At 39.1% G+C, this 19,205-nt stretch overlaps 1 protein-coding gene across 2 annotated transcripts; it reads left to right on the top strand.

Annotated features, from left to right (window-relative positions):
* The first annotated feature begins 2,172 nt into the window (after positions 1-2,172).
* Positions 2,173-18,484, top strand: xk (X-linked Kx blood group (McLeod syndrome)). 2 transcript variants are annotated; one of them, XM_084724618.1, is made up of 3 exons: positions 2,173-2,778; positions 14,101-14,363; positions 17,445-18,484. In XM_084724618.1, exons 1-3 carry the CDS (start codon positions 2,534-2,536, stop codon positions 18,380-18,382), a joined length of 1,446 nt encoding a protein of 481 aa, XP_084580744.1. In that variant the 5' UTR covers positions 2,173-2,533; the 3' UTR covers positions 18,383-18,484. The 2 variants fall into 2 exon arrangements, with proteins under 2 accessions (XP_084580744.1, XP_084580746.1); XM_084724620.1 differs by lacking the exon at positions 2,173-2,778 and adding an exon at positions 10,330-10,469.
* Positions 18,485-19,205: the final 721 nt, after the last annotated feature.

The raw sequence follows: 19,205 nt of genomic DNA, 5'->3' as shown, positions 1-19,205 counted from the left end.
ATCATGACATCACAGGAGAAGCTTATAGCCAGCCAATAGGAATCCAGCTGTGACATCATCGATGATGTCCAAATATGGTAAGTCACATGATCTGAACTGTGACATCATCACTGATCTCACAGAACTTTAGAAAAAAAATCAGATCAGTTACATCAGTCCACATGTACAAATCTGATTTTGTGGACCTCAGAACACACAAAGTCTTGAGGACCCCCTGTGATTTCTGGCGCCCCCTAAGGTGGGCCTGGACCCCAGGTTGACAACCAATGACTTACATCATCAGTGACGTAAAGCCACAGGTTTTATGGCAGTCCTATCTGAATTATATTGGACCTGACCTCTCCTCCACAACAAGTGAATAATTTTAAGATGTGACTGAATGTTATTTATGACCTTGTATTTAAAATCCCTACGTATTTTAGATTTTTAAAGGCCTAAAATTTAAATTTTTAAATCTAAGTCTGTGCAAAAAGAAAAAAAAAGAAAAGAAAAGCCCTGTTATTGAAGGGCACAGATGATGACATCAGTCATGTCTGTTGGAGAACTAGCTCAGTCCATATCATCTTCTCAGCCTCTATTTATAAACTTCTGGACCAGTGACATCATCATGACATCACAGGAGAAGCTTATAGCCAGCCAATAGGAATCCAGCTGTGACATCATCGATGATGTCCAAATATGGTAAGTCACATGATCTGAACTGTGACATCATCACTGATCTCACAGAACTTTAGAAAAAAGAAGAAAGAAATCTCAGTTATTTAACAGACTTGGAGAACTCCTCACAGTTAACTTCAATCTGCTTTTATGCAGTGATTTTAATACAGTTACATCAGAAAATGACAATAGCTGTCCTTTTTGTTTTTACAAGCTTCTGTAAATGCATCATGAAAACAATACAGCATGTATTGATATTAGAAAATGTACTTTGTAATTTGTACTTTTGAATACTTAAGTAATTTTAAAAACATGTACTTTTGAATACTTAAGTATTTTTAAAACTAAGTACTCTAGTACTTTAACTCAAGTAAAATTCTGACCGAGCAACTTTCACTTGTAGTTGAGTAATATTTGACCAGGAGTATCTATACTTTGACTCAAGTATTGGGGTTGAGTACTTTGTCCACCACTGGTGCCATCTAGTTCTATTATATTTGAGAAAAGACAGACATCTCTATGACTGATATTTCCAAAACTCAGCAGCTTACACCAAAACTCTGTAGATGGATAAGTAGCACTACAAGAGGAAAATATGTATTTTGGAGTGAACTGTCCCTTTAAGTATGAAATTTACCCAAGCCCTGTTTCCTTCTACAACCTTGATTCCAAAAAAGTTGAGATGCCGTGTAAAACCTAAATAAATAGAGAGTGCAATAATTTGTAAATCCTTTCCAATTTATATTTAGTTTAAGACAATTCAAAGAAAAGATATTTAATGTTCAACCTGATAAAATGTGTTGTTGGTTTTTTTTTTATAAATATACACTCATTCTGAATTTGGTGGCTGCAAATTGTTTCAGAAAAGTTGGGATAGGGGCAACCGCTTTCACCACTTTGTGAAACACTGGGCAAATTGTCCAAAGGTTTAGTATGGACAAATCCTGCACGTAAGAGGCAAGGGCCAAAAACCAACACTGAATGCTGGTGACCTTTGACCTTTTAGGCAGCACTGCAGGGGGTGGGGGGGTCATAGCTAACTTTAATTTCACTTTCAAAATGAGTGTCCTCAGTTCCCAAATGCTTACTAAGTCTTGTTAAAAGACAAGATGATGAAGCACCAAATTGTTTGGACATCAAATCCAGAATGAGTGTAAACTTACAGATTTTATCAGTTTGTCATTATACTGTATTCAGCTGAACAGAGGTTAAAAAGGATTTGCCAGTCACTGCATTGTTTTTATTTTTTTATTTATGTTTTACACAGCCTGACATTTTTGGAAACACGGTTGTATACATTTTCATACATACATACATACATACATACATACATACATATATATGTGTGTTCTTTGGCAAACATGTATATACAAACAATAAATAATACTGGTGCAAATGACAAATAGAGGGACATAATAGATATGTCAGAAGATAATATCATAAACATATAGCCAAAAATAAATGAAAATTGAATAAATAAATAAAAGCAAAAAAGGTGCTGTTTACTCTGGTGACAGACTTTTTTAAATAGACATCTCCGATTAAATACTGGCTCTTAATTCTTAAGAAAATAGCATTAAATCCCAGTCCATTGCTTTCTAGTAGTTATCATTCAGGACTTCACCTCAGTCTGCAGGGCGTTTCTTGTGGCCTACAGCGCCTCTTGCGCCCCCTGCAGGTCGTCTCCAGCACAACAGCTGACTGTGAAAACATCCCCGCCTGCCCGCACACGAGCTGCGGCGGCGGTGCGAGCCTCACACAACGCCGTCCCGTCCCTCTCGCCGGCGGGTTGTCTGGCTGACCGACCGCTCGGTGGACACGTTATGGACGTGCGGACCCCGGGCGAGGCATTCCCCAGATGGCGGAGTGAGTGAGGATGCGACTCCCCAGCTCCATCTTTGTGTCGGTGTCTCTGTTCACGGCCGAGACCACGGCAGCGCTGTACCTCAGCTCCACGTACCGCTCCGCCGGAGACCAGATCTGGCAGGGGCTGACGCTCCTCTTCACGCTCGTACCGTCCGTGCTGGTGCAGCTGACCCTCACCTTCATCCACCGGGACCTGAGCAGGGACAGACCGCTGGTGCTGCTGCTGCACATCCTGCAGCTCGGACCCATCGTCAGGTCAGTGTTGTGTTTATCTCCATGACTGAAGCCCGTGCAGACGCAGCAGCCCTGGATACCATTGTGTTTCGCACTGTGTCACACCGTGGACCGTCTTATTACCCACAGGTGTGGTGTCCACCACTCATTCCCTCTTTAAAAACATGTCCCCCCGGCCTGCCTCAACATAAGCTGCTTACGGCCGCTGTGGTGAATGCACTGCGCACATGCTGTTGTTTTCATTTTCTCCGGCCTTTTGTCTCTGCTGGCTGCTTATGTGCTGCTGCAGTGTATGTATGTCTGTGTCATTCAGTCAGGACACTGAAGGCTGATCAATACTGCTCATCGATATGTTCCAAATAGGGGAGATCAGGAGCAATTGTAACATTTTTTTCACATTTTCATTCATAACTCACAGATACACCAGTCATCTTTTGATACAAGAAACATATATAGCATTAATTAATAATACACCTGACATATTTTCACTACATGGACTATACTATAAATTAAATTTAAGGAGAAATCTATAATATATTTACTAAATCATAAAATGATCATGATATGTCATTAGAGATTAAGAAAACATACAAAGTTGAAATAGTTCTCTGACAACAACTACAGCCAGTATGTTGTATGTGTGAAGAACAACTGTTTTCGTTTCCTGTTTCACATTTATAAGATTTAAAATGAATGCTGAATGTCAAATGAGTGTCTGTTTATGAGTCATAAGAAATCATTAATCATCTTTTAGAAGGAGTAGATCTTTATAATGGTTAAATTGAACGGATGAATGAATTAATTGATGAGTGTCGTTCTGTTGTCTATTGTATACATATATATGTTGTATTTCACCATCTGACCAATGTTTGATAAGACATTAACTACCTTTAGACTTACTAGCCGTCCCTCCAGAATTTCCCCAGGAGACTCCTGCACTTTATACCCTCTCCCTATTTTCCTCCCGGTATCACAGTTCTCCTATATTTCTTCCTATGTCTGTCCAATCTGAGACTCTACAGTGTGTACAAACCCTACAACTGTAAAGCTCTACTGTTTCTACAGACAGCAACACGGCCTCTTCAAACCAGACTTCATAAAATTATTCCCATTTCTTAGGGAAGGTTTTCAAGGAAAGGTGCATGTATTTCTTTTAATCTGCTCCGTCAGTTTTCTTTTAGGGGCAGGGGAAAAAATAAATGAATGAAAGAAAACTGATGAATGTTAGTTTATGCCAGATATTTGCGCAAGGTAGAGGAGCAAATTATTCTGTGTTCTTTCCAGAGAATTTAAAGTAAAATGAAAAGTATTAATAACACAGCTGCTGTTGCAGTGTACTTATTTGTTAGTTTCATTATTTAAAAGTCATCAGAAAACAGGAAACACAGTCTCTGACACTCACATTTTTGGGCAGTGAAATCCTTCCTTCTTTTGGGGTCACAAGGTTGGTCGGTGCATTAACATTTTATCTTGTATGCAACCGTTAAATACCTTTTACAGAGTTCTTGTTTCATAATATGTCAGATGGAAACAAAAAGTCAGCTGGAGTCAGATGTCTCAGCTCACTCAAGGAGTTTAAGCATTAGCAGTAACTTTCATTAGCCAGTTACACTTAACAGTTGTGGTCAAAAGTTTCCGTACACTTGTAAAGAGCATGTACATCATGTCAGTTTTGAGTTTCCAGTGATTTCTTCTAACTCTTATCATCATTCACAAACTTGTGGTTGTATCTTTGACTGCTCCCCTTGTCAGAATTGGTGCAGTTCAACTTAGTTTGTTGGCTTTTTGACACGGACGTCTTTCTTCAGCATGGCCACAGGTTCTCAGTGGGTTTTAAGTCAGGCCCTTGGGGAGGCCCGTCTAAAACCTTAATTTTGGCCTAATTTATCCATTTCTTTACCACTATTGATGTGTGTCCAAGACCCAGCCCTCTGGCTGATGATTTTAGGTTTTCCTGAAGAATTTGGAGGTGATCCTCCATATTCATTATTGCATTTTCTTTCTGTAAAGCATCAGTTCCACTGGCAGCAAAAAGGCTCCAGAGCATGATACTGCCACCACCATGCTTGACAGTAGGTATGGTGTTGTTGGGGTTAAAGGCCTCATCTTCTCTCTCTCTCTAGGCCTTTTCTTTGTCCATGTGATCAGCAGCAAATTTCAGTTGAGCCTTAAGGTGCCTCTTCTGGAGCAAGGACTCCCTTCCTCCTTGTCGACCTCTCAGCCATGACAATGCAAAACACACTTGACTGTGGACACTGATACCTGTGTTCCAGCAGCTTCTAATTCATTGCAGACCTGCTTTTCAGTGATTCTTGGTTGACCCTTGACCATCCTGACCAGTTGTCTCTCAGCAGCAGGTGACAGCTTGCATTGTCGCAGTGACACAACTGTGCCATGCCCTCTATACTTATAAACAATTGTTTGCACAGTTGCTTTTGGGATCTGTGGCTGCTTTGAAATGGCTTCAAGTGACTTTCCTGACTTGTTCAGTCCAATGATTCACTCCTTCAGATCTGCGCTGAGCTCCTTGGACTTCATAGCATTTGTGGCTGAGTCTAATGTGTGAATCAAATGGGACCCATTCAAGTTGGCCCAAAGAAATCATCATCTGTAGTCGATCATAATCACTCACAAGACATTAAAAGGCCTAAATGGCTCTAAGAAAATTTGATTAACACAACCTTCTACATCACCAAAACTGATTATTCAAGTTGCTGTGTGTATATTTTCGAGCCAGCAGATGTTGTCATTTTCCAGGAGAGCTGTAACAAATTTATGAAAGAACCAAAATCTGTGATATGTATTTCTGAGAAAAACACACATTTCAGTCATTCAATCATAGAAAATTAAGAGTTACAGGAATCACTGGAACCTCAAAACAGATATACATGCTCTAGTGTATGTACAAGTTTGACCACAACACTACTAAATCTGCTGACAAGAGTCATCATTTTAACTGACAAAGTCCATGGTCACAGACCATGTGACTCAGAGGCAATTGTTTCAGTTGCAGCTATGATAACATCTCATATGCTAGCTAGAAACCCTTATATTAGCATAGTAGGGCTGCAGCATGTCCAATAATCTGCCTGTTATTTTCTCAATTAATTCAATAGTTGTTTGGTCTATAAAATGTCAGAAAATGTTGAATATTGTTGATTTCCTAAAGGCTAAGGTGACGTCCAAAAATGTCTTATCTTGTCAACAACTCAAAGATACTCAGTTTGCTGTCATTGAAGAGTAAAGAAACCAGAAAATATTCACGTTTAACAAGCTTGAATTTAAGAAGAGAATTTTTATGTTTCTTTCCTAAATAATTACTCAAACAGGTTTATTGATTATCAAAATATTTGGTGATTAATTTAATAATCAATTAAGGGTTGCAGCTCTACAGCATGATTTGTTTGTGTAATTTTTAGGCAGTAACCTTGAAATAAAATTGAAGTGAGTTTAAATTAATTTGGTCAGTTAATCTGACAGTCAACTTGAGTGTCAAATGCAAAACAAAACAGGACAAGACAAAAATGACATTGGATGTTTTTTCTCACAGCCAATCACCACGAGCGTTCTTTGATGTAGTACAACACATGATTGACCCAGAACAGCGGCTCCTACAACCAACGCAGTCAGTGTTTGTTGAACAAGCAGAAAAAAACGGTATCAGATGAGGTACTCTGTTGATATCAGTATCACTTCAAGCGTAGTGGTGATGGGACTGGTATTTCTAAACATTACCCAGCAGCAGCACATGAAGACGCTGTGGCTGTTAAACACTGATGGAGGAATCTTCAACATCTGTGCACCAGTGCTTTAATAGGCCTGCTCTTTCCCTGTAAGCCCTGACCTGACCTGGCTGCACCATCTGCCTCAGCTACAGGAATCTGAGTCTAATCCTGCCTGTAGAAAACCTTCTAATGTGTACACACAGATGTCCGGTATGATAATGTTATCAACTATACCAACAGCAGCAGCAACAGAGATGTGACAGTGGTAAACATAACAAACCTACTCATCTGCTGTAATACTCAAACTACAGCCACAACAATTAGTTGATTATAGGGCTGCAACTAACCATTATTTTAATTATTGATTAGTCTGCTGATTATTGTCATAATTACTAGAGTTATTCACCATTTAGCCTATAAAATGTCAAAATGAAATGTAGAAAATGGCTCCTCAGAATTTTCCAGAGCCCAAAGTGACGTCTTCAAATGTCTTCTTAAGTCAATCAACAGTCCAAAACCCAAAGACCCTTCTTTTACTGTCATAAATGACTAAGAAAGCAGTAAGTCGTCACATTTAGCTGCTGGAACCAGAAAATGTTTGACATTTTTGCCTGAGAATAGACTGAAACCATTAATGAGTTATCAAAATAGATTTTAAAAAAGAAATGAAATAAAAGTAGAACTCATTTTTAATTGATTTGCAGCTATTTTGGTAATCAATTAGTCATTTTTTTGAAGAAAAGAATGACAAATGTTGACTACTACTACTTTTGTCTGTAAATTGGACAAAAAAGAGACTTAAAATCATCATCTTGGGCTCCAGGAGATTGTGATGGTTAGTGAATAATGAAATAAATTAAGTGCAAGTCACAGCCCTAATGGAAAGCCATTATGTCCTAAGTTGAAGCAATTAGTCGATTCATTGATCAGTAGATTGACAAGAAAATTAAAACATTTTTGGCATTTAAGGCTTTATTGGTTTTAAAGAGAAGGCAGCATGGAGAAAACATTCATATACACAGACTAGAAAATAAAAAAAGGTAATGAATGAAAAGGAGTACTTACAGAAGTGTGAGACCCAACCAACATTTAAATGAAACAGAAAACTGAAGTTGTATGTAGTCAAGACAAAATGCATCATCAGTCCCTGCAAAAATCACAAAAAAACAGTACAACACAACACAAAACGTAAGAAGAAAACCTATGATATTTACTGAAGTTTCTAATCATTAAAACCCAAAACAAGCACTTCTTTATACAGTACGTTCAAAAAGTGTTTTAAGAGGAAATCCTGTTCTCTAATTTATCTTTTAATCAACTGAACTGACAAGTTTGCGTATCTCTACCACTGCATCTTTCACATCTGGAGTTTTAACTGTTTAACCAAAATATTTCTTGGGTCAAGTTTCTCAAATGTGAATATTTTCTGGTTTTCTGGTCACAATGAGCTGTTTTTAATGTATCAGTTCGGGCTCTAGCAAATAGTTTAGACTGTTTTCAGACATTTTATTGTTATCAGTCAGTCAACAGAAAATTAACCTGCAATTTTCATAACTGATTGATCATTGAAGTCTTGAAAGGAAACTCTGTTCTTCTTGTGACAACAATTTTTGAAATTGGCCCAGAATTGAGCGAGAGCGCTGCGGCAGGTTTTTATCTCTGACAGGCTCAGATTGTTGTTCTCCCTAACTGTGAAGGAACAAGCGAGGGAACATCGGATTGTTCAGTTTTTTGCCAGTGAGGATGTTCTAACCTGCTCCCTGCATCAGCGAACAGGCTGAGCGATGTGTTGCGTGTGTGAAAAAAAATACTCGCCCTGGCTCTATTCTTGCAAAGTTTTGCGCAGGCTTTTATCTGGTCAAAATCAACATGGACACCCTTGATGTTTCTGTTTCCACTCATCAAAACAGTCAGCCAGCAGGATGGGAGACTAATTAAGGAGGTTGAGAAGCGGCATATCTTATATAGTCAACAGAAGCCCTTTTATGGGAAAATCCTCCAAAATCACTTGGTTTGGGGGGAAAAAAAAACAGGGAGCTGTTGGCAATTACAAGTACGAAAACTGTTCCCAACTTTATAGAGATAAGACTTAAGAAAATAGATGCACTGCTGTGATATCACACTCACCAGACTCCCTTTGCAAAACTGTAATTTTATCATCGTAAAACACACTTTATTCAAACACAACAGAAACAAAATTGAACTAGTGTTTCCACCGCTCCAACAATCACTAACTCTGCTTGTCTGGTTGAAATAAACCCAGTTAGAAGTCAGAATATTCTGGTTGTGATTGTTGACCGAGACGTTTTTGGTGAGTTTTAATTTGTTTCTGTTTAGCTTGAATGAAGACGACGAGTAATAAAACAGCTCTTTCTGGTTAAACAAAAGAATCTTGCTCTTAACAAAAAGGTCTTTCTCTGTAGGGATCCTTTCTATGATGTTGTCAGTAACTTAGAATAATAATCGGAGCCTGTCATTGTCAAAACAAGCACTTTTTAGGGGGCGTAATTTGACGGGGCGTAGTTGTCCATAGGGATTATATTGCAGCTCAGTTTCACATCTGACAGCTGCAGCAGTCTCGCTCAATGCTGGACCAGTTTCAAAAATTGTTGTCGCCATTAGTCACTCAGACACAAAAATATGGGAAAATAGGGTCCAGGTTGAAAAATACAGAAGTTACCCTTTTAAAAATTAAGAAAAAACATGCAAAGTGGGCTGTTTTCTGTTTAATATCTTCATAAATTCAATACATTTGAGGATTGGATTGTTGTTTGAACAAAAAAACAAAATTGAGACTTCACTTCTGGCTCTGGTTCTGCATTTTTCAATATTTTCTGATTAATTGAGAAAACAGCTGCAAATGGCTTGTTGTCACTATTTACTAATCCTTCGGTTCAGTGGAATTAGCAGCTGATAGAGACAGTTATATTCTGGACCTGAACAATAATCACAATATTTTAGTTTTTCTTTTAGCCGACCAGTCGAACAGACGTGTCTCACAGCTTGTTTATCCCCCTGCAGAGGCCTCTGTGGATCTGACCCGGCCTGTTTCCCCTGCAGTGTGCGTTCAGATGATTACTGTTCAGACTTCTACATCTGTCCTCGGTGAAGAGCAGATCTAAGAATAGCACATGTCACTGCTGGCTCCTTATCTCTGACAACACAACCGGAGAAGGGAAGGGAATGTCCGTCTCCGCTGCCGGCAGTGCGGCGGCACTTCCTCTTCTCAGAGCTGTTTCTTCCGCCCAAAACGACACCTCTTAGCCTGACGCCGTATTATTTACTGTCATCACAGCAAAGACTTTGCGGCTGTTAACACTAATCCCATCTAATGCTTGTTTTATTTTCTATTTTCATTCTTACTTCTTATCTAATCAGCGACCTTTTTTCTAATTCCTCATGAGTGAATGTTTGACTTGTGGTCAGAAACAGAAGTGGAGTTTAATCTTGTATAGTATATTGTTTATCTGTGGAGTAATCTGACCAAATAATCTTAACTCATGGACCACACATTTGCTTTTTCTGCAGCTTTTATACAGTTTAAAGTTGGGATAGTTTTACCACTGCACTAATCATTTGACTGTTGCAGCTCTAGTTTAAAGTCCCCCTCCACTCAACAATGTATTTTACTTCTTTATTGATAATAGATTTTACTTTACTTGGAAGTAACAACGGCAAATGATTTATGTGCCGTTTGACACTTGAAGATGTTTTCATATAAATCTGCTGAAGAGGGATTTTCTCAGTTGACTACATTTCCCACATGAAGAGTGGTGAATTTTCCCTTTTAGACGACACGTACAAGCTGATATTGAGCAATCACAGCTCATTAGGAAGCCAGCTGTAGTCCAGCATGCGACTTAGACAACTGTGATGATGTGGCAATGTGATCCTCCAGGTCAAAAACACTGAGAAATGACTTTTCAGTGAAGTAACTTCTGAACTCAGTGAAGGAGAGGGAGTGGTCTGCTGTTTGATGCTGAGCAGGTAGTGCGCTCTGGGTTGTTTAAAGCTTTTTTTTACTGAAAACAGCTGCCTGCTTGTTGCTGCTGATAGTGACACTACGAGAGCAGTGAGACGGAACCAAAAACAACGTGAAGTTACAGGCAGGAAACCAAACTATGAGCTCAAAGTTGCTGTAACGCTTTGTTGAACTGAGGTTGTAATATCAAGTCCTAATCAGACTTTAGGAACAAAAACTAACTGAACCAATATTGTGCATTTAGAAGACAAACTAAAGTGGAATAAAAATATATAGGATTTTTTTTTTCAGTTTTTGTCATTTGGTCAAATTTGTCAACATATAACAAGCACGAGGAGGCACGTTGGATGTCTACATGACATGAGTTGTGTTTGTAATATAACAGCTGTTCTGAACATCTTAAGTCTTGCCTTCCCTGACAAATACTTCCATATTATAATTTAAAAAATCCTAAAACTAATACTGAAACTAATAAAAAGTAAACTAAAAGTAAACATTTTAAAACAATAATAACTAGACTGAAATGAGGAAGCCCACGCTGGAAACTTACTGCAACAAAACTTAATTAAAAACAAAAAAATAAACAAGCAATGAAAAATACAAAACTATAAACCCTGACAAACACAAAAACATGTTAAAACATGCTGAACTTAGCAGAAACAGACTGTTGGACTGATGTTTATCACGTCATCCTTCAGTGAGATTTTGGTATTTTGTTCAATGTCTGAAAAGCTGCTTGCAGACTCAACCTTTATGGTTTTATTTATTTATATATTTTTTTAATCAAGTCAGCGAGGCGTTCACTCCAGTGATAAACAGTCTGTCCCTCGGCCCCCCCTGTGGCTTAAATCCCCCTGCCTCGCTGTTTCATTGGCACAGTGTGTCAGCACTGCTTTATCATCACAGCACTGCTTCAACCTCTGGCCTCCTGCCCACACTCACCACTTCAGCATGTTTAGTGTCTCACTGCCAGATGACTAAGTGTGACTGTTACAGGAATCTGTTTAGACATTTATAATAACAGAGGGCTAAATGTTGCTGCACATGAACTAATAGATATTGAGGATGGATCCATCCACCCATCCATCTTCAGCCACTTATCCAAAGTCAGGTTGCGGCAGAGATGATGGATATTAAATGTTAAAAAAATTTAGTTAAACAAAGCCAACAGTGAAAAATAGAAAGTATAAAATACTTCACTCTATATTTCTCCCCTGGTCAGCCATGCTCCTCTAGTGGAGCCCACCCCACCCAAAGATGCTGAACACAGTAAACAGTATACCTGCTGATTATCAGCAAATCAGCATTGTCATTGGGAGCTTGCTAACGTTAGCTCTGACACCACTTAGCTTGAGAACAGCCTCACAGAACTGCTAGCATGACTGTATAGCAGGGGCAGGCAATTATTTTTTATGGGGGGGCACATGAGAAATTGATCAGTCTGCTGTGGGCCAGACACAAATGATATAAAGTCCTAATAATGTCCAAACCTTCAATAACAGAATGGCCAGAAGAGTTCTACAGAGGGCACTTCTACTGTTTATCACCCTTTCTGAATTGCTATGTGATGATCTGTGGGCTATTATTTTGCTAGCAATGTCCAGAACTTGTTGGACAGTGTACCATGCATGCTGCATACAGGTTGCAATGATAACAATCTTATCAGCATGGATGTACAACACTGAGTAAAGAAAGTGACAGTTTACACTGCACTGACCCCTTTCAAAATAAAAGTTTGATGACAGTTATCATGTCTATGATGTTTTTTGTGGGCCACATAAAACCTTTCAGTGGGCCACATCCGCCCCCTGGTTTGCATTTTGCCCAGGTTTGCTGTAGACTGTTGTTTCTTTTTTGTTTGTTTGTCTGTTTTTGTCTTGCTCTGGGTTGTTGAATTACATTCCTGAAATCCAAGAAGCAGGCACACATTTGACATGTGGGGTGTGACCATCCAGAAATGCTGGTACTTTAAAGAGACAGTTTGGATTATTTGAAGTTACGTTGATTGAGGCACTTATCAATAGTCAGTGTACTTACAGCTGATGGCTGTCAATACACCCCCAGTTTGGAGAAGCAGAGAGGAGCACCAGGACAGAATCTAATCAATGAGCTGCTGTAGACAGGGTTAGCAACAAAATGTATTTTAGCCACAACTAAAAGAATCAACATCACTTTAAAGGAGATATCTGTGGTATATTTACAGTAATAAATCATAAAATGACCATGTCTTCAGAGATTAATGCTAAAAATAATAATAATAAAAAATTAATGCTGAGTGTTGGCAGAATGTGTCTGTTTATAAGTCATAAAAAGTAATATATAGTCTTTTAGAAGGAGTAGATGTTTATAATGGTTAAATAGAGTAATGTTAATGAAGTCTGGCAGGCAGTGAGACAGGCAGTCTCGACAGTGGAAAAGAGCCTGGATAAAAGCTAAGCTAACCCAGTTTAGGCCTGAGACAGCGAGCCAGTGGGAGATGCATCATCATCAACCCACTTTGATTCAGCATCAGCTCACATCCTCCTCTTCAAACCCCCACATAACAAGTGCAGATGCAGTGGAATCTAATAAGTTTGGGTGGAGGTAAAGTTACTGCAGCTAGTAAACTAGTGTTGCTGGACATGCTAATGTTCTCAGCTTATGTTAAAGCAGATGAAGACAGAGTTTAATCCATTCACCACACATGTGCTCTTGTGTTTAACATTTTTGAGAGACTACAAAATAGACGCCATTGTCCAGGCTCATGAAATGCAGAGTATCACTCCTCTCAGAACCTCCTGCACACCTTCAACATGTAGAGAAAAAGACAGAGCTTGACTGCCCCTAGTTACGGTTACTAACCTGTGATTGGATAGTTGCTGCTGGTGGGGCTTAGTGAAGGATCAGTTGCTACATATTGCTCCTTTAATTTGTTTATCAAGTATTATCTCAGGTTACAGCTTCTTAGATGTGAGTATTTGCTGCTTTATTTTCAAGCAAGCAAAACAGGCAAGGTGTCACCTTGTGCTTGCAATTGTTCACAATTTTCTTACATTTTATAGATTTTAGAAACTATAAATCAGTTAGTCAAAAAGCATTGATCAATAGATTAATCAATAATAATAAATAATAAGAACTTTATTCATATAGCACATTTCAAAACAACAGTTACAAAGCACTGCGCTTCACAAACAAGCACAATTAAAATCAAGCAGGCAAATACAATATCTAATAATCTATCAAATAAAATAAACAAAAACAAATAAAAGTGCTAGCAGAAAAATAAATTAATCGATAAAAGTGCACATAAAAGAACAGATAAAATCAGTAACAGATAAAATGATTAACAAACAGATATAATACTCCGACTATTGATAAGTTTAAGGGGCTGTTTGGGGGTCAACACTTGGATTTATGGTTGTGATGGGTTAGAGTGAGGGGACTGAGGAATGCATTATGTCAATGACAGGTCCTCACAAATATAGTAACAAAAGTCTGTGTGTGTGTGTGTGTGTAGTCTGTTTTGATTAAGGTAATGGAAGCCTAATAAATAAAATCAAAATGGAGAAAAATCATCTGCAAATTAATTGAAATGATAATTAAAAGTTATTTGCAGCCCTTCATTGAGTTTTGTCGGCGTCTGCTCCTGTGCTGCAGGTGTCTGGAGGCGTTCTGTATCTATGGCAGCGTGGGCCGCGTGGAGGAGCCTTATGTCAGCATCACCAGGAAGAAGCAGATGCCTCGCGGGGGTCAGTCTGAGGAGGTGGAGCGGCAGGTGGGGCAGGCGGAGGGCAAACTGTTTACACACCGAGCGGCCTTCGCCCGCACCTCTGTCATCCAGGCCTTCCTGGGATCGGCCCCCCAGCTCACCCTGCAGCTCTACATCTGCGTCCTGCAGCGAGGGGTGTCCATCGGAAGAGGTGAGGGGGCGCATGTACTTTAATCCATCCATCACCAGTCATCACAGCTCCCCTATACGACGTGGGCTGATCAGCTAAGTGCCATATTGGAAATAAGAGGATGGTGTTTTCATGAGTCAAAGTGGTGTTATGTAACGGCCTCTCTGGTGTCGAGGATGGAAACCGGTGATTCTCTCTGCCAGTTGGTGCAGATATGGGGTCAGCCTGTTAAACTCAGTGTGTGTGTGCGTGTGTGTGTGTGTGTGTGTGGGAGCCAGTGTTTCTGTTCCTGAGAGTGATTTAGTAAAGGTTCACACAAAATCAAACTAGGACATCTGGTCATCGAATTAGGACAAAATAAAAGATGATATAAATACATAAATCTTATTCTTTCAGCACCCAGCAGTCTGACACTTCTATTTCACGCCTGCTGATTTAACAGCCTGAATGTGATGAATGTGAGCTTCAGGGCCTTAAAGGATAGATTCACAACTTCTGTCTTAAAGGGATAGTTCCGATCATTTGAGGAGTATGAGGTACTTATCAATAGTCAGTATATTACTCACAGTAGATGGCGGTCAGCCCCCTCAGTTTGATGAATCAGAGCGGAGTACCAGTACTGAAGCTAAGCAACGTACTGTGTGGTTGGGGTCAGCACGAAATGTATTTTAGCCACATAAAAAAATCAATATCAGATTCAGTGTACACTATATTTAGAATATTTTCACAGCTTTACCTTACCATCAGACAGACTATTCTGATAGGAAAATATTATATAAACCAAATATTGCTCTCTCCAAACCAACCAAACTCCTTAAGCAGCATTTGAAATTCAGGATGTCCCACTGTCTCGTGAACAATAAAAATAGCACCTTGGACACAAAGATATGGTGTCTAATTATTTATTTATGTATTTATTATTAACCCGCATCCTTTTTATCTTATTTTGTTCTTGGTGTTATTTATTTGAGTGTTTTTGAAAATTTGTTATTTCTCAGCTTTATTAAGTTGACATGATGCACACACATAAGCACTGTCATGGTCATGAAATAATTCATGATGTTTGTTATGAGATGATGTTCAAAACATTTGTGTAAACATTTTCCATTGCTGTATACCAATCAGAAACAGAATTATATTTCAAATCAGAGTGAGCCAATGAAGTGATGTGATTATTAGTTTTTTATATGTATTATGTAGATTGAAAAAAAGAACTCTCAGTTTGGGGCAATGGTTTGTCACATCTGGGGCAACTTAAAGTCGTATTTATATATATATTTATATATTTATTTATATATATCATTTAACCTCGCAGAACAGAGTTGTTGTTGTTGTACTACGATTAGTTCATTTTCATTTCTGTGTGACTTGAGTGAATCTGAACTAACATTTTAAAAACACCAAGGTCACACGACACTATAAACAAACTAACTGATCAAGGCAGCAGTAGACCAGCAACTCCTGTCTTCTTCAAGGTAAAATTACTGTTTTTGCATTAAGAGTTTGGAAAGAGAACTGAACTGACAATTATGTAAGTGGCTAAAATAGATTTTGCTACTGACCGCACTTCATTACTTAGCTTGCATGCGGGTACTCCTCTCTGCTTCTCCAAACTGGAAGCGTGCCGACCAGCATCTACTGTAGTTAATGCACTGACTTTGAATAAATACGTCATATAACCCCACTTCAAAACTGGTGCCCATGTACGTTTGCCTGCTCTGATCTTTCCTGCTATTTATCCTTGCAATTAAATGATCCCTCCAGTGTGCGTTCCAGACGGGAGCAAAACCCACAGTCTCGTTGTAAACAAAGAAATTAGATTAGAAATTCATCTGAACTTCCAAATCAAATCAGATCATCCAAATTTAATCTTTTTAGTACAAAGATCCCTCTTTGTCCCCAGAAACATGAAGACTGAATTTTCTACTAAAAATTCAAAAATGATTTAATTAACTCAGACTAAAGCCTCAAATTAACTTAAGATAATCTTTTGGCAAAAAAACTGTGGATTTTGTCAGTCACACTGATGGAAGGAGGGAATATTTTAGTGGCCTTTATGAACAGGAGGAATTATCACACAGAGAAAAACCTGTTGCAGAGTTTGTCTGTTCATCAGTGAGACAGAGAGCTTGTCGTATTTACAGTAAACATAACTTTATTTCTATATTGTGTAGGAACAACCTAATAAAAACAGTTGAACATTCTGATGTGGGGGTTTCACACAATATCTCATTTATATCTGTTGACCATAAAAATTAGTTCAGGATTTTTAAGTGATTAACATGCAAACAAAGACTATATTCTAGTTTTTATGGGTGTCATGTTTCTGTAAAGCCATGATTTGATTTGACTTTAGATGCTTTCTTACCCAAATAAAATAAAATAGAAATAAATAAAAAATAAATTCAAGTGCTGTCAGGACCTACTGTCCTAACAAAACAAAACATTACATTGTTTGCTGACGAGCTAAAGAGTCAGGAAAATGTTTTTTGCTAGCTACCTGAAAAGTTCTTTAAAAAGCATCTTTGGACTGGACTCAACTGCAGCTCAGTAACGTGACGTTCGTTCTCCATGGTTCTCTCTTGCACTTTCACAGGATGCTGTCTGATTGGTTCAACAAAAAAAGTAGATGTGGGGAATTAGGTGTTGACTTGGTGAGAAAGACCAGCTTTAATGTTAGTTGACTCGGGAAATTAGAGGAGATGAATTGATTGGTGGCGCACTTAAGATAAGAAAAGGTTCTAGTCCAAGTGAAGTCACTGGTCATTGGTGTTAAAGACTTTTCTAAAGTCATCAAATTTGGTACAAAGTCATGTGACTCAAGGTCACACCTCTGGTATAAATAGTGAAGCAATATTTTTTTTACCAGCTTGAAGTGTACAATAATGATATTTTGAGTGATTCTCTAAAGATGTGTAACATATATGTGTTTTACATGTACTTTGGGTTCTCGCAGTGTGAGGACTCAGATTTAACTGAGTTTGTGCTGATACTGTGATATATATACATATATATATATATATATATGTATATGTATATATTGACCTCACCTGTCGTTTAAATTCTGGTGTCCTCATATTTCTCTCTGTTTTTCAACATCAGGCACACTGATGGTGATCTCCCTCCTGTCCATTGTGTATGGAGCTCTACGCTGCAACATCCTGGCCATTAAGATCAAATACGACGACTATGAGGTGGACGTCCGGCCCATGGCTTACCTGTGCATCTTCCTGTGGAGGAGCTTTGAGATTGCCACCCGTGTGGTGGTTCTGGTTCTGTTCAGCTCTGTGCTGCAGCTCTGGGTCCTGCCCGTGGTTCTGCTTAACTTCCTCATTTTCTTCCTCTACCCCTGGATCCTGTTCTGGCAGAGCCACTCGCCGTTCCCCGAGAACATAGAAAAGACTCTGACCAGGGTGGGAACCACCATCGTGCTTTGCCTGCTCACCTTCCTCTACGCCGGCATCAACATGTTCTGCTGGTCGGCCGTGCAGGTGAAACTCAATGACCCGGACCTCATCAATAAGTCCCAGAACTGGTATCGCATGGCTGTGTACTACATGTTGCGTTTTGTGGAGAACGCCTCGCTGCTCCTGCTGTGGTACATCTATAAAACGGACTTCTACAAGTTCATCTGCGCCCCGCTGCTGGTGCTGCAGCTGCTAGTAGCCTACGCCATCGGCATCTTCTTCATGCTGGTCTTCTACCAGTTCTGTCACCCGTGTCGGAGGCTCTTCTCCTCCAGCATGACGCAGGGCCTCTGGAACTGCTCCTCGCTCCTCTGTCTCATGTGTAACTCTGCGTCTCCACAGAACAGGCCAATGGGAAAGTCTGTCCTGGAGCCTGCCAGCCCTACCACAGACAAAGGGCCGCCCACCGACAGAGCCCACGACACAGCCAGTGACAGCACAGACGACATGCCTAATGACACGACGTACGACATGCTCAATGACACAATCTATGACACTCCTAATGAAATGGGCAATAATATAGGCAGTGGAATCAATGGTGACATTAGCCACAGTGTATCCTGCAATGTTTAAACAAATGATGTGCCAATCGGAGGACCGACTCTATCATACCCTCTGTAACCTTTTAAGTGCCACATGAAATCCCTCTGTGAGTTGAGTTTACACTTTAAATCCTAATTTCAGATCCATCTCAACTCTGTTTTCGACAGAAGCCATACATGTAAATATTTCTCTAATGCCAATTCATCATTTGCATGAGATGACATAACTCATTTCCTTGTGATAACAGGTTAAAGTTTTCATTACCTCAAGATAACAAAGCTTGTTTTCTTGTGATAGCAGGTTAATTCTTCTCTTATCTTGACACAACGCAGCTTGTTTTATCATGATGACGGTTGAATTTTTCTTGTTGTTGAGGACGACTAATCTGAATGATCTCTCTAACAGGACAACACAAGGCAACTTCTGCCTGTTAGACCTTGATCAAAGTACAGTCCATGTTGATCAATAATGGGAATGAATGAACAAAAAAACATAACCCATCATCACGAGAAAACAAGCTTCTTTTTTTTTTTATCATAATAATGAAACAATTAACCCCTTATCATTAGAAAAGAATTTTTGTTATCTTGACAGGATAGAAAACAATCTTTGTGTCACAAGATGAAAAAAATTAACCTGTTAAAATTAGACAACGGGCTTTGTTATCCCCAAGATAACAAAACAATTAACCTGTTTTCAAGATCATGAAACAATTAATCTGTTATAAACAGGAAATGAGGGATTGTGGCTCTTGGGATAACAAGCTAATCATCTTGTGATCTTGAAATAACGACATTAAAAAATATTTACTTGTATGGCTTTTGTTCTTGGCTTTCATAGTTTTCTATCACTG

This window comes from Lutjanus erythropterus, chromosome 8, assembly GCF_056507025.1.
Source record: "Lutjanus erythropterus isolate fLutEry1 chromosome 8, fLutEry1.hap2, whole genome shotgun sequence".
Lineage (NCBI taxonomy): Eukaryota > Metazoa > Chordata > Actinopteri > Lutjaniformes > Lutjanidae > Lutjanus > Lutjanus erythropterus.
The sequence above is the reverse complement of the archived record's forward strand: the minus strand, read 5'-3'. Positions and strand labels throughout refer to the sequence as shown.